Below are 13670 nucleotides of genomic sequence, written 5' to 3'. Positions count from 1 at the left end.
CGCAAGGCGCTGCCCGCCCCCGCCCGCCGGCGGCCCCGCTCCCTCAGCGCCGCCCCCCCGGCCCCCTGCCCGCCCGCCCGCCCGCCCGGCGCGGCGGCGTGCTCGCACGGAGGGGAGCTGCTCCGAAATCCGCTTTTTGCCTTTTTCACCCTTTTTTTTTTTTTTTTTTTTTCTTCTCCCTCCTCCTTTCTCAAGCGGAGGGAGGATCTCCGCCTCGCCTCCCGCCCCGGCTGCTCCCTCCCCGTGGGGCGCAGGGAGGCGAGCCCGCCCGGGATGCCATGGCTCCGCCGGGCTCCGCGCTGCCCGCCTGCCTGCTGGGACTGCTGCTGCTCGCCTGCCGCGGAGGTAAGGGCTTGGGGGACCGGGAGCCATCCCCACTGATCCATCTATCCGTCTATCCGTCCCCTTTCGGGCAGCGGGGCCACCCCACGCGCAGCCCCGACCCTAAACCCTGCTTGGGGTCCCAACCCACTGGGTCCCAACCCGGTGGGGCCAAGCCTCGGGCTCCGAAAGCTCCGGGTGGTGAAGCGTGGAGGTGCCCCACAGCCCCTCATCACCCGTGGCATCCCCCTGTGGGATGGGGTCACCCTTGCTGGAAGCTGCCCCGGGTGGGTGAGGCGTTGGAGGGCGATGGTGGCGGCTGTGGGGACCGCGCTGCCTTCAGCCACCAGGCAGGGACTTGGAGGTTGTGTGGCGTTGGCCTGGCTTTGGGTCCATGCTTGGAGAGCCCACACGAAGCCATCGGAGACAGTACCCGCTTGGATGAGCCGCCTTGAGCAGCGGGAGGTGGTGGCTGCCCAAGGGATTTTGGGCTGAGAGCTGCCAAACCTCCAAGCATCGAGCTCACGTAACGCCCGGCTCCGCTCCTTCAGCCCCAACCTGTGGTGACACCATCCACTGGACCAGGGCCGAGCTACGAAATCATCAAAGGGGATTTTTTTTCCCCAGACCTACCAGCCCTGCTGATAAATCGCCGTGTTTTCGCCCTGCTTAAGTACGGGGCTGATCGGAGAGGGATGCTGAGGCAGCCGCTGTGCTGTAGCGAAATATTCCCGTGCCTCCTGCCCTCTCTCTGCTTAGCAGCCTGATAAAGAAAAGCAGGAATTGTTTTAAAACCCTACGAGCAGCCCAGCAGGGTCAGAAGGAGGAAAGTGTGCGTTAGATTAATGAATCGGAAGGTTTGCTGCCTGATGCAAGGGGGGTTTAAGGAACGGGGCTGGGGGCTCTTCCCATAATAAACCTCGCCACGTGCTGCGTGGCAGCCGGTGAAACTCGGGGAACAGAAGTTGGCCACGGATCGCTCTGCTCTATTTTGGGGGGAAAGGTGGGGAGAAGGAGGTTTTGAAAGCAAAACTTGGATGAGCTGAGTGCGTGCCTGCTGCTGTGGGAACTGCCTCGCGTGCTCCTTCACGCTGCCGCTGGGCAAGGCAGTGGCTGCGGGCTCGGGGGGTGTTTCTCTGGCCCCGCTGCTGACCTGCTTGGCTGAGCTTTGAAAGTTTTTCTGCTCTAAGGTTTCCCCCCTGCCCTCGATGGGTTTATTCACCGTAGGTGTGGTTAGCGGCAGCCTAACGGTGTCTGTGGGCTCTGCTGCATTTAATGAAGCCCCCGCGCCGATGTCAGCCAGCGCCGGAGCAGGGGATGGATGGGGACGGATGGGGATGGATGGGGATGGATGCTGTGCTTTGGGGACAGATCCTGTGCTCTGGGGACGGATGGGGACAGATCCTGTGCTCTGGGGACGGGTGCTGTCCCTGTCCATGCAGGATGCTCGCTGCCCTGCTCCTCGGGACGTGGCATTCAGCTCCCACCCGTGCCGCTCTCCCGAAGCGCAGGCATGGGAGCTGCTCAGCAGCGAGACACTATTTTCTTTTCTTCTTTTTTTTTTTTTTTTCTTTCCCTTTTAATTTCCTGGAGCTCTTTGTTCTGGGCAGTGGACAGCTTTTGTCTGTTATTGCTGAGCCCGGCATTCAAAGGCAGGCACAGGGATACCAGAGGCTCCCGGCTCTGCTCAGTAACAGCCTCGGAATTAAGCATCGTCATTTATATTTAAGTAGGCTTAACTTCTAAATTATTGAAGCCCTAAGCTTTCACTAATTCCAGCTCTGCGTGGCTCTGTGCTCTTGTTTCTAGATTAAAAAAAAAGTAATAGTAAAAAATAAGATTGCCATCTCCTAACCCGGTGTAATACCCTCAATTTTTTCTTCGTATACCTAGAGGTTTTCTGGCGTCGCTTCCCCAGGAAAGCTCAAAGCTGCTGTATGAAATTCAAGCCCGCTTTTGGGCTCTGCCTCTCTTGGGGGGGTTCGACAGGAGGAACTGGGGGAGCGGTGCTGGGTGCGAGCGTGCCGCCGCCGTGCACGCGTCCGCCGGGGCCACCGCCGCCAAGCTTCCCGCTGGGAGCACTGAAAAGGTGCCCGAAAGAAAGGGAGAGAGGGCAGCTTGGTCCCCTCCCCATCCTCCCTGCCACCCCCCGGCACGGGGAATTGAAAATCCTGAGCTAATCATGTCGCTCCTCTTCTGATGACCTGTCAGGCTCTGCGCTGGCACGGCACGAGCCCCCGTGCTCGTTTTAAGGGCTGGCAGTGGCAGGGGGTCCCCGGTCCCAGTGACAGCCCAGGTCCCCCTCCCTTCTTTCCTGCTCCAGCCTGGTTTTAGCTGAGCACCCCACTGCAACCAGCCCGCCCTGGGCCAGCGTGGAGCAGCTCAGCAGCAGAATCTTTGGGCAGAGAGCTGCAAAACTGCTCTCACGGCGTGCGTGCAGATGAGGAAACCTCTCGCCTTCCCTTCTGCCTGCGTGAACTTTCTGTGGCTTTCCTCCTCCTGCAGGGCTGTGTCATGGTGCTGGAGCAGAGCTCACGCTTCATTCCCTAGCCTGTGACAGGGCTGAGGCAGAAGATGCTTTCCTCCGTGCCCCCTTCCCCCAGCCTTTATTTCTTCGTGCTTTGCGCCCCTGGGCTTCTGCCCCCGGATATTGTCCTTTTATTTGATCTGACCAAACAACACAGGAGCCCCCCTCTGCAGATCAGGAATCGCCATCTACATCAATAACGTCGGGCAGGAACAGGAATAGTCCGTCCAAAATTACTTTGAAATCACAAACTTATTTGAACTTTACTGGAGCTTTTAGTTTTACAGAGTTTCGAAACCAATAAATTACGTAGCAGGGCTCATGAAAACCTACCCGGGTCCGCTTATCCAAAAGAATATGCAACATTTTGCTTTTGCAAGAAAATAAAAATAATTGTTTACACATGTTCAGGAGTCGTTGGCGAGCATATAAAACGGATGGTTAAGGAGGCGAACATGTCAATAATTGCACTTTAAGAGAAAAGAGAGGCAAGCGAGTGAGCGCACCGCGCTGGCCTCGCTCTTATCTCCGATGTCGCTGCTGCGTCGCGCCCTCTGCTCGAGAGGAGCCCGGTCCCTTAATAACAACCCAGCCTCGCTCCCGCGGTGGAAATTTAAAACCCGAGTTTTAAGGCAGAGTCGGGGATTTGCTGCCTTTTTATTGTTTTTTTGGGCACGTGGTGAAGCTCGCTGCGAGCCGGGAGGACGCGGGCTGTGGCGGGTGGCGTGCAAAGATGCTGTTGCACGAGGATCTTTGCCTCTTGAAACCCAAACGTGCGTGAAACGGGAGAGAAGTGCGAAGGGGATGGCTCTGGTTTTGGAGCTAGCAGGTTTTTGCTTCTGGTTTTGAAGCTAGCTGCCTGGGGAAAGCTCTGGTTTTAGAGCTGGCAGGGACCCGTGCTTCCAAGTCGCAGGACGGGAGGTGACGGGGCAGAGGGAAAGGCAAGCGAAGGGAGGCAGCTGGGAGCCTTGGAACCCCTGGCTGAGAGTTTCAAAGGTTTTAACGTGCACAGAAACTCTTCTTCCTCCAGAAGGACCTTGCCTTTCCTTCCCTTGCTCACCAGGCAGTCCTGCCCCCAGCACTCAAGCCGAATTTCCAGGGCGATGCGATGGGGCTGCAGATTTTTGGCTGCGGGGCGCCAGCCCTGCACACAGCATTTCCCTTCTCGGCCGCTTTTTTTGCCGTCCTGGCGCACGCGGCGCTTTCCTGCTCCGTATTTGTGTCGCTGATGCCGTCTGCGGTGAGGCTGTGATCTGGTCAGGGCTGCGAAGCACGTGGGGAATGCAAACAACAACGCGTCCTACGCTCAGGCTGCTGCCCCTCTGCCTCGCCCTGCACGGAGCTACCGTGGGCAATGCCATCAGAAAATGCTCTGTGCCCTTTGCAGCCTCACCGAAGGGTTTCTCCCGGCTTGATTTAGGGCCGGGGGAGCCCACGAGGGCTCGCAGCTCGTCCTGGAAAAGGGTCTTTGTGCTGGGAAGGCTTCCTGCTTCCGCGCCGTGTTTAACGAGCGACCTCCTGGGATTTGCCCGGTCTGGTCTCAAACATCTGAAAATTATTTGGGGCCGTTTCTCTGCCTCTTCGGGCTGCGTTTGTTAAAACCTCGGCATCAGGTGGCCGAGAGGGAGGTTGTCCTCACAAAGCCTCCTGCAATCCCCTCGCGAGTGGATGTGGTTTATGCGCCCTGATGGACAAATCGCTCCGTATAACCCCTGCCCGAAAGGAAAGGGACTAAAATAATCGGAGCTAGAAAACTTTTTCTATCATTTTTCTGGATGCCCTAAAGAGCCAATTCGCACTTCTCTGCAGTGCTCTTCTCCTTAGGGTCTGGGTCAGCCTGGAGGAGATTTCAGGCTGCTTCCTTGTGCTTTTGATTGCAGCAGGACCTTGGTGGAGGCCAGGCTCGCCGGCGGCTCGCTGCTGATTTATGCCGCGTGACGCTGGGAACAAACACGGTAAATCAGGAGAGGGCGAGCACGACCCCGCTGCCCGCCACAGGCTGCTTGCAGGAGGATGCCGGGGTGATGCGAGAGGAGCTGGGGCTGCTGGCGGCTCCTCGCCGAGCTGGGACGGGCAGCGAGGGCCTGGCTGCTCCCACCACGTCTTGTTTTAATGACCCACATGCTGCTGGGGCTGAGGGGTGCAGGAGGACGAGCCCGGGTCCTGCTCGGGGTCGGTGAGATCACTGCTGTGTTTGTAGGAGAACAGGATGGGAAGCCAAAACCGAATGGGAAAGGCCAATGCTAGGCTATGAGCAAGTTCTTTTGAAGCTTTGAACATGAATCACAGTGTCAAGTAAAAAATAATTAAACTTTTTTTTTTTTTAAATGTACTTCAAAGTGTCTTTTAAGCTTCCCATTAATTCCAAGTTCTTTCTCTCAGCGCTAAATAAATCTCTCGGTTCAAAAGCCCAAGTGCTAATTGGTTTCTCTGAGTATGCCTGTCTGCGTGATCAATAGGGGCAGGAGTTTTTGTTAAATATTTGCACGTATAGCCTCATACTGTACTGCTTGGGGAGATGGTAAATGTTTCTCCAAAGGAGACTTGTAGGATGAGGATCCCAATAATTTTCTCGTGGCCTTTCTGTCACAGCTCATAACGCTTCCTCCCTCCGTCCCGCTGCAGAAGTGAAGCAATTTTCCTTCGTGCGCTGCCTGGTGCAGCCTGAGAGGAGCTGATCCTGTCCCTGCGTGGCACCCCTGTGCTGGGCAGGCAGTGCTGGGAGCCTCGGAGCCCTCCTGGAGGTGCCCAGGACGTTGTGTGGGGTGAGGCAGGTTTGGGTACGCAGCCGGGGCTCCTCGTGCCGCCGTGAGCGCACGCGGCCTCAGTGGTTTCCTCTCCCTCACAATTAATTGTGCTTTTACTGTTTCCATGTGCCATCGGAGTGTCACTGACTTCCAATTTCATCATTTCTGCTAGCTGCAATCAGATATTTGTGCTCAGCCACCCTCCCTGTCCCTTCCACCCTCATCATCCCACAGAGGTAGGGATCTGCGTTTGGGGTCCGCCTTGGGGACCCGGAGCCCCACGGTGCCAGTCTTGGGAGGCCAAACCTCAGTGTCCCTGTTCGAAGCCCAGTCCTTGAAAACCATTTTTGGTGTGAGTAATCCCAGGCAGTGGCATTTCCCAGCGTGGTTAGGGCCAAAGGGCTGCAGGGGGATGTTTAGGAAGGGAGAAGGAACCTGTAAGGTGCCCTGTTCCTACTGTACCTTGCACCTTGTTTTCTCCAGAGCAGCTGTGCACAGACCATAGGTTGGGGGTTTGTGGGCCAGTTCCTATTCCTCTTCCTCCTGGTGCATAGCACTGGGTGATGCAGCATCCCAGAGCCTCAATTTTTCTCTTTTTTGAGGAAAATTTCCAGGAACGTGACGCCGCACCCTGTAAACTTTGCAGAGTGGGACACCGAGGCCCTTGAGGACCAAAGCGGAGATGTCCAAGGCAATTTAGGATCTGTCTGCTTCATGATACAACGTAGGCAGCTTTAGGGTGTGCAAAGTGCCAGGGAAAGACTTTGGGACTTTCGAAGGGCTCTTCCCCGTGTCCTTCAGCATCGAACCCTCTGAGAAGAGGAGAAACTTGGCCCAGAGTTGGGGTGGGAAGCCCGTGGCGGGCGCGTGTCGGAGGGCCCCGCTCCTAATTACGAGCGGCGGCGCTTCTGCTGCTCGAGCAGCCCGGAGTTCGGATGCAGAGCGACTGTTTATGGAGGTAAACATGATTATCTCCAATCACGGGCCCTAATGACGGTTATTATAATGACAGCGATTGTGGGGAGGGCGTGTAATTATGTTGATTCTTCCTTTTATCGTACATCTAATAATAAGCTATTTTATCTAAGAGTCCAGGGGAGCGGGGGAAAAGACGGGGCATTTAACTCATTAGGGGTTTTTCCTGATTGCCTGATCGGTTAAATCCTGAAATCTGCTCAATTGTATCGAGGCAGAAGCCCCCCTAGGCTCTGCAGGGGGGCAGGAGGTGAGGGTCCTTACCCTGCCAACAGGGCCCCAGCACGGTGGGTGCCGTCAAGGTTCTGGCCACTTCGCAGAAAAATGCAGAGCATTCATCTAATTCCTTAATTTTTACCCTAAAACAAGAGTAATTGGTGGGTTTGTGCTGGCTGCAGTGTACTTGCAGAGAGGATGCCAGTGCTATCCCATAAAAAAAAACTGAAGTCACATTAAGCGATGGATCATCGAGCTGGCTGGAGCTCGCCTGACATTTTAAGGCTAAATGGGTTAAAAAACGTGTGCCGGAGATGTCCATCACCACGCAGGGTCTGCCCGTTCCCTGCACACTCTCATACCTCGGCAGCACCTCTGACCCGCCGAGCGCTGCCCCGGCCTCCTTTGTCTGCTCCGTCCATCTGCCCCGGCTCAGGTTGCAGCCCGTGTTTATCCCCCGTAATCCAATTTAAGTTGCCGTAGAAAGCGATGGGGGTTTACGGAAAGAAAGGAAAAAAATCTCACCGGGTTTGCCGAGCCAAAAAGACAGGCTTTTTTTAATTATTTTTTTTCCTTTTAGGCTAACTGGCTCCTCTCATCCCTCTTATTTCCACCGTGCTTTCCCCCATTACCCCAAGGCCGTGCTGTGGCTGCTGCTTGCCCAAAGACCTTGCCCACGTGCACCCCAGGTCCTCCAGCAGCCCAGTTCCTCCCGAGTTGGTCCCCTGGAGCCCATGGATGAAGGAGAAGCTTTACCACAGGGCACAACCTCTGGAAGCCTCCACCCATGGGTGGCTGTAGCACAGGAGAGCAGCTGGAGGCTTTCTGGGGGTTCATATGAAATCCTAATTTTCTTACTCTCCGGGAATTTCCTCTCTGTTGCTCATTTTGATTAAAAAAATCGCCTCCATCCCTGCGTTCACACCCTGCGGATGTTTGTATGGCTCCTGTTGCTCGGTCGCTTTTTTGCCTTCTGTGTCAGCGTGCGTTTTGGGCTAATCTTTAAATAACAGCTCCCTTTCCGTCGTCTTCTGTGGTGCCTCATCATGCCTGTATGGCAAATTATACCCTAAAAAGGTGTGCTGGACCAGGTGAAGCATAACACGCCACCGTGTTTAAGCATTTTGTTGGCAAAAGAAGAAAATCAGTGCGTATCTGTGTGATGGGAGGCGAGGCTTTGCCCATTATTGGTACAGATCCCGCAATAACTGAGATTTCGAGGGCAAAGCCTTGGGAGGCAAGACATTCCCAAGGGTTTCTGTCATTCCAAAATGTTTTCCCCATCATCACCCTTAGCAGTTGGCCCTTGCTTGGTCTTGTGGACGTGTTGCTGACCCTTTCCTTCTCTCTCCTCCCTGCCTTTTAGATTTCGGCCGTTCCTCCGAGCTGGCGTTCGTGGTGGAGCCCAGCGACGACGTGGCGGTGCAGGAGCAGCCCTTGCTCCTCTACTGCCAGGTGGAGGGCATCCAGCCCATCACCATCACCTGGCGGAAGAACGGCGCCGTGATCGTGGACAGCGAGAACGCCTTTGTGCTGGCCAACGGCTCGCTCTACGTCTCCCGCTTCCAAAGGATCCGCGGGGACGGCTCCTCGGACGAAGGCGAGTACGACTGCGTGGCGCAGAACCACTACGGGCTGGTGGTGAGCAGGAAAGCCAGGATCCAGGCAGCCAGTAAGTACGGGTTTCATCCCAGCTGCACCTCCTGGGGCTACGGTGCTGTGTGCTCGGGGAGGGAGGCTTGTAGAGGGGAAGAGAAAGAAGAGCGGGGATCTGGCGTCTAATCTCTGCGGTTGTCCAGCTGTGGAAGAAGAGCTAATCAGCCTTCTCGGGGGGAGAAAACAAAAAGGCAGCTTCCAGCAGTAAATCTGTCTCGGAGGGGTGAGTTACGGTAAAGTCATGGAGTGAAATAGGCTGTGGTCCGTGGCTCTCCTGCGGTAGTTTTGGAATCCCCTCGGCTCTGCAGCACAGTCGGGCTCTGCTTGGCAGGCAGCACACCCTAAACCTTCAGCAGAGACCTTCTGAAGGTCACGGCTTCTTCCCTTTTGTTATTTAAGACAGGCAGTGTGGAGGCAGCAAGGTCTTATTTACTACCCAGCGTGGCAGTGCCGTCGGGGGCAAGGCTAACAACACCAGACAGATTGTCTGCTGGGGGAGCCTGGAGGAGGAGAGAGATGAAAATGTCAGCGAGGGAATGAAATTTAAAGGTGGGGGAGGAAGAATTATGGGGCTGGCTGCGACTCCAGCCCTGCACAGCGCCCGGCTTAGCCCCTTGCACCTGGAAACGCTGCTGCAGCCAGAGGGCTTGGCCCATTTGGGTCATCTGATGATGATTTCCCCCGTGTCAGCTCTGGTTGCAGGGCTGAGTTTGTCCTGGGGCTGCTGGCAGAGCTGAGGAGCTGTGACATGGTGGCTTCTGTCCCCGTGGTGGTGGCCAGCTTTGCCCACAGACTGTCTGCAGGCTGCGGAGGGGCAGCCACCAGCCCTTTTTGCATCGCACCAGAAGTTGCTGCTGGGTTTGATTGATATTCGGCGGGGGTGTGGGTGTTCAGTATGGCCCCGAGACCTGGCCAAACGCTGGCTTGTTAAATTAAATTTCACTGAAGTGCTCCCCGACTTGTCTGGGAGGCGACTGCCGCTCTTCTCTGTGTGCAAGCCACTTACACCACTTCCATTGTGCCTGCAAACCACACCGTGCTTTTTCGGTGCAAAACCTACAGCAAAGTTTGGGGCCAGACCCAGGGTCCCCCAGGGCTGCAGTCCCCAGCCTGGGGGGCCCTTTGGAGCGCGGCGTCCCGCTCCCCGCAGCGCTGGGGCCCGCTGGCAGCCCACCAAGGGAACACTTCAGGCCTTGTGTGCAACAATTCCCGAGCGCGTGAAGTGGCCATCTGCAAACCTAGCTTTTCAGGCGGGTAAGAAATGACATTGTCCGGGAGCCAAGGGCTTTGGGGCCGTGCCAGATTAGCAGCTGGATCCGAAACGTGGCCGTCTTGCGGCGCTAAACCTCGGAGTGCTTTTGGTGAGCGGCTCTGGGGGCTGGCTGATGCACGAGCACAATGCCAGGCTTCTCCGACCCGTGAACAGGAGACAGGAGAGCCAGAGGGGTTACCTTTGGGAGAACGGATTGTCGATAAATACCTCTGCCTCGGCTCCTGCATCAGTGTGTATGGGATGTGCTGCCTGGCCCTGAATAGTGTTTCCTTTTGTAGCTCCATGTGAATCAAATTGAGACCGGGATCGTGCTGAAAACCCTGTGGGTCCGTGCTGGCTTCGGGCTTGGTTTGTTGCCATCCCTATCAAAAGGTTTGGGTGAGGCTAGCACCAAACACGGGCACCTGGCCCCAACGCCACGTGCACCTGCTGGCAGCGGGACTGGAACAGGGATGTCGCGGGGTGTGCAACGCACGGCTCTGGTGAGACCCCGCGTGTGTGCAAGCAAAGATGAGATCTCCCAAAACCAAACCACAGCTGTACCCTTGAGCCCCCGTGTCTTGGGGTGGTTGCACGCAACTCATAGTGCTTTTCCTTGCCCCAGCTCCAGATAAGGGAGTCAAACAAGAGGAAGAGGTTAATTATCCTCGTTTTAGAGATGAGGGGACCATAGCATTGGAGCAGTGGGCTCCAAAACCCGAGCACTGAGCAGAGTAAATACTGGGGTAAAACTTCATCCCGGTGCCGAGCTCTTCTCCCCGAGCCTGACATCCGAACACAAAAGCAGAGGAGAAATAAAAACCTTTCACAAGCAACAATCCTGAAAGTTGATCAAGGCCGTGCTACTGCGGAATAAAAGGGATCTGACGGAGCCGAGCCCCTTGAGAGCCCCGCTGCACTTTTCGCTGTCTTCAAAGGCCGTGGGGCTCGTATCACCGTTACAGCCCCTGGCTTCGGGTTATTGCCTGGAATATAATCTGCTCGGCTCGGAGGAATGTACATATTTGCATTCAGGAAATGCGGGTTGGGTATCATATATTTTTTTTTTATGTTTCAAGTGTACTCAGGCGCTGGGCGTGGAGCAGAATTTAACTGGAAGATGATGCTGCGCGCAGGCTCGCCGTGTGTGCACGGGGCAGGCAGATTAGCTCGGCTTTGCAAGGAAGCCACAGGTTTGGCACAATCTGGAAACTGTGGAGCTGCAAAAATGGGCAGTTTTGCCACAGCAGTAGGTGAGCTGTATGTAAAGGTGGGGAATGGGACAGCCTGTGCTGGCAGCCCCAGCTTCCCCCGCTGCCCTAGGTGAGTCTCATCGCTCTCCTGCCTCAGTTTCCCCACGGAGTGGGTGCTTCGTAAAGTCTTCCTGCTAGAAATTGGCTTGTGACATTTCCTTAACTGCAATTCTTTGGAAATATCTGTGTTTTATCATTGGTAATCGAAGATTCTTGGCGGAGGAAGGTGGATCTTGGCTGGTTTGTGGTTTGGCAGGCCAGGCGCTAAACACCTTGATGATATTTTTGTGTCCTGTAACCTCCTTTTCAACAAGTAGGAGTGTGCAAGCAGCGTGTGCATGACTGAGTCGAGCAGAAGCCCTTGGCACTTCCATCCTCTGCTGCCTGGAGCCGTTCCTGTGCCTATTTGGGCCTTGGTGTGCTGTCAGCAGGCGGTGGAGCGCAGCATGTTGTGATCCGACCAGGTTACTGAACGCAGACCTTTCCCTGATGGCAGTTTCATAATTTCTCACAACTCTGAGCTGTTTTAATTTAAATCGCTTTGGTAGGCAGCATGTTCTCAGGTGGCAACAAGTACTGCAGTCCACTTCTTAGGAAGAGGGGCTCCCCAAAATGCAGCCACTTCTCCTCTCCTCACCACCTTTTGCTGAACTCAGCCTTCCTCCACCCCGACCGTGCTGCCTCCTGGCATTTCCAGCCTTTCTGCCAATGCTGTCATTCGACGGAGCCGGCTCCACATCCTCATAAATCACAGCCCGGCCGGTGGAGTCGGCCCCATTGATTCTATCACTCAATAACGAGCAGTTGCCACTAATTGGAAATCCCCATCACACTGGCTCTCGGGTCAGGCTCCGCACGCGTCCGGCCTGAGAGCAGCGATTGTCACCGCTTGATCTGCTGCTATTAAAAAAAAAATAAAGGGAGGTAAGTCATTTGTGTGGCTTAGATCCAGAGATATTTCATGAAGCTTGGTGAAACCAAGCCTGCTGGTACCTGAAATACTGCGGGATGTGAGAGTGAAGCTGGAGAGGTCGGGGCTGGCAAAAAAGGCGCTTTCCTTCTCGTGTCTTGCTGCAGGGCACTGCTCCGTAGCCCTGCTCGACACCACACATCCCCTGTGCCTGTTGCTGCTCCTTTACTCCCTTCTCCTTCTTCATCCTGCCCCAAATCCCATTCCCCCTCAGCACATTTCGAGGCCATCCCTGGCCTCCCCCAGGACAGGGGCTCGGCTCTGCCATTGCCCCGCAGCTCCCATCCCGGGGCTCTCCCTGCAAACACACCGAACCGTGCCCCCAGGCCAAGGGTCTCGAGGCCATTTGGAAAATATCAAAAGGGGGCAGGTCTGCTGAATATGCATGCCTGCGAGTTGTTTTCCCTCGCTAAGCTGCCCGGCAAGGGGAGGAGGTTGGGAATCGCGGGGATTTTAAAGCAGCCGAGATCTTCCCAGCAGTTCAGTTCCTCCGCGCGGAATACATTCAGGGTTTAACCTGCAGCCCCCTTTCCAGGCTCCGGGGTGGTGGGAAGAGCTGCTGAGCCCAAATAATGGCAGCATTTATAAGAGTGTAGAGACAAGAAGGAAGTCTAAAAGGATTAGGGAGAGACAAAGGGGGCTGATTATTTTATGGGTCACAATACAAGGCATTAGAGCAAGATCACAAAGGGATGTAATTACAAAAGAAGGCCATACTGGGGGGATCAAACCGGGATTAGAGTGGGAAATGTTTTTACACAGTTTTGTTCCACTCATTATGAAGTTAGCATTTGAAATTAAGGTTTTAAAAAAGGTGGCACCGGAGTTGTCCCCGAGGTATTTCCTGGGCAGTGCCACTGTTCGGATGCGGGCTCCCAGCTCCCACCGCCAAGTCACGCCGCCTGCGCCCGGCGTTGCTGCTGGTTGCTCCTGCACGCACAGCACCCGGACAAACAGCACGGCCCTGCCCCATGCTCCTGCTTCCACCGAGGGAACCCCTTTCCGCAGCTGGGAATGGGGTGGGTTTGTGAGGACAGGTCCCAGCGGCGCCAGGCACGTGCTGGAGGTGAAGGGATGCTTCGGAGGTGCTGCTGTGCTGCTCTGGAGCCGTGCTCGTGTCATTCCCAGGATCTCAGGGCTGATGTTCACTTGCACTTTGTTGCAGTTTAGCCCCAGGTGTTGTTGCACGCCAAGTTTCTTGCATCCACAATCAAAATTTGTATTTATTTTTCCCCCATTTTCTTCGCGTTTCATGCTCTTTCTTTTCAAATACTGAGGAGTGAGCCTGAGGAGCAGGGCTTAGCCTGGTACCGGTGGTGTTTCTCTGCCTCATGCCTGTGCTTTGGATGCTCCCAGCTCTCAGGAAACCCAGAGCACATCGTGGGCTTGTAGCAGCGGTTCCCAGGGGGAGAAATACCCATGAGGAATTACTAAAAAAACTAATAAAAATGGAGCGAAGCAAAAAGACAGAGAGAGGCTAGCAGGGGAGGGAAACGAGTGGGTTATTTCTCTCCATCAGCCCTTTGGGCTGCCTCCAGGACACGCTGGCTGCCGTGCTGCTGCCTCTCGCATCCCTCCTGTTGCAGCGTTTGGCCCTGCGTGCGCTGCAAAACGACTGCACGAGCCGAGGAGCTGCCGGGGGGGGGGAACGGAGAGATCTGGCTGGAAATTTTAGTCGATCTGGGGGATTAAAAGAGTTTGTCACTTACCACCCGCTGCCTTTCAGTGTCGGCGCGGAACAGCCAGCAGCCAT

The 13670-nt window shown here is 55.5% G+C and overlaps 1 protein-coding gene across 1 annotated transcript in view; it reads left to right on the top strand.

Annotated features, from left to right (window-relative positions):
* The first annotated feature begins 142 nt into the window (after positions 1–142).
* IGDCC3 (immunoglobulin superfamily DCC subclass member 3) overlaps positions 143–13670 on the top strand; it is an 84699-nt gene continuing 71171 nt past the window's right edge. The window contains exons 1-2 of the mRNA XM_027465698.3: positions 143–345; positions 8153–8458. Of these exons, the coding sequence (XP_027321499.3) occupies positions 279–345; positions 8153–8458 (373 nt within the window). The 5' untranslated portion in view covers positions 143–278. The remainder of the gene's footprint in view (positions 346–8152; positions 8459–13670) is intronic.

The sequence above is a fragment of the Anas platyrhynchos genome, chromosome 11 (genome assembly GCF_047663525.1).
Source record: "Anas platyrhynchos isolate ZD024472 breed Pekin duck chromosome 11, IASCAAS_PekinDuck_T2T, whole genome shotgun sequence".
Taxonomy (NCBI): Eukaryota; Metazoa; Chordata; class Aves; order Anseriformes; family Anatidae; genus Anas; species Anas platyrhynchos.
Note: the sequence above shows the minus strand (reverse complement) of the source record. Positions and strands in the feature narration are given on the sequence as shown.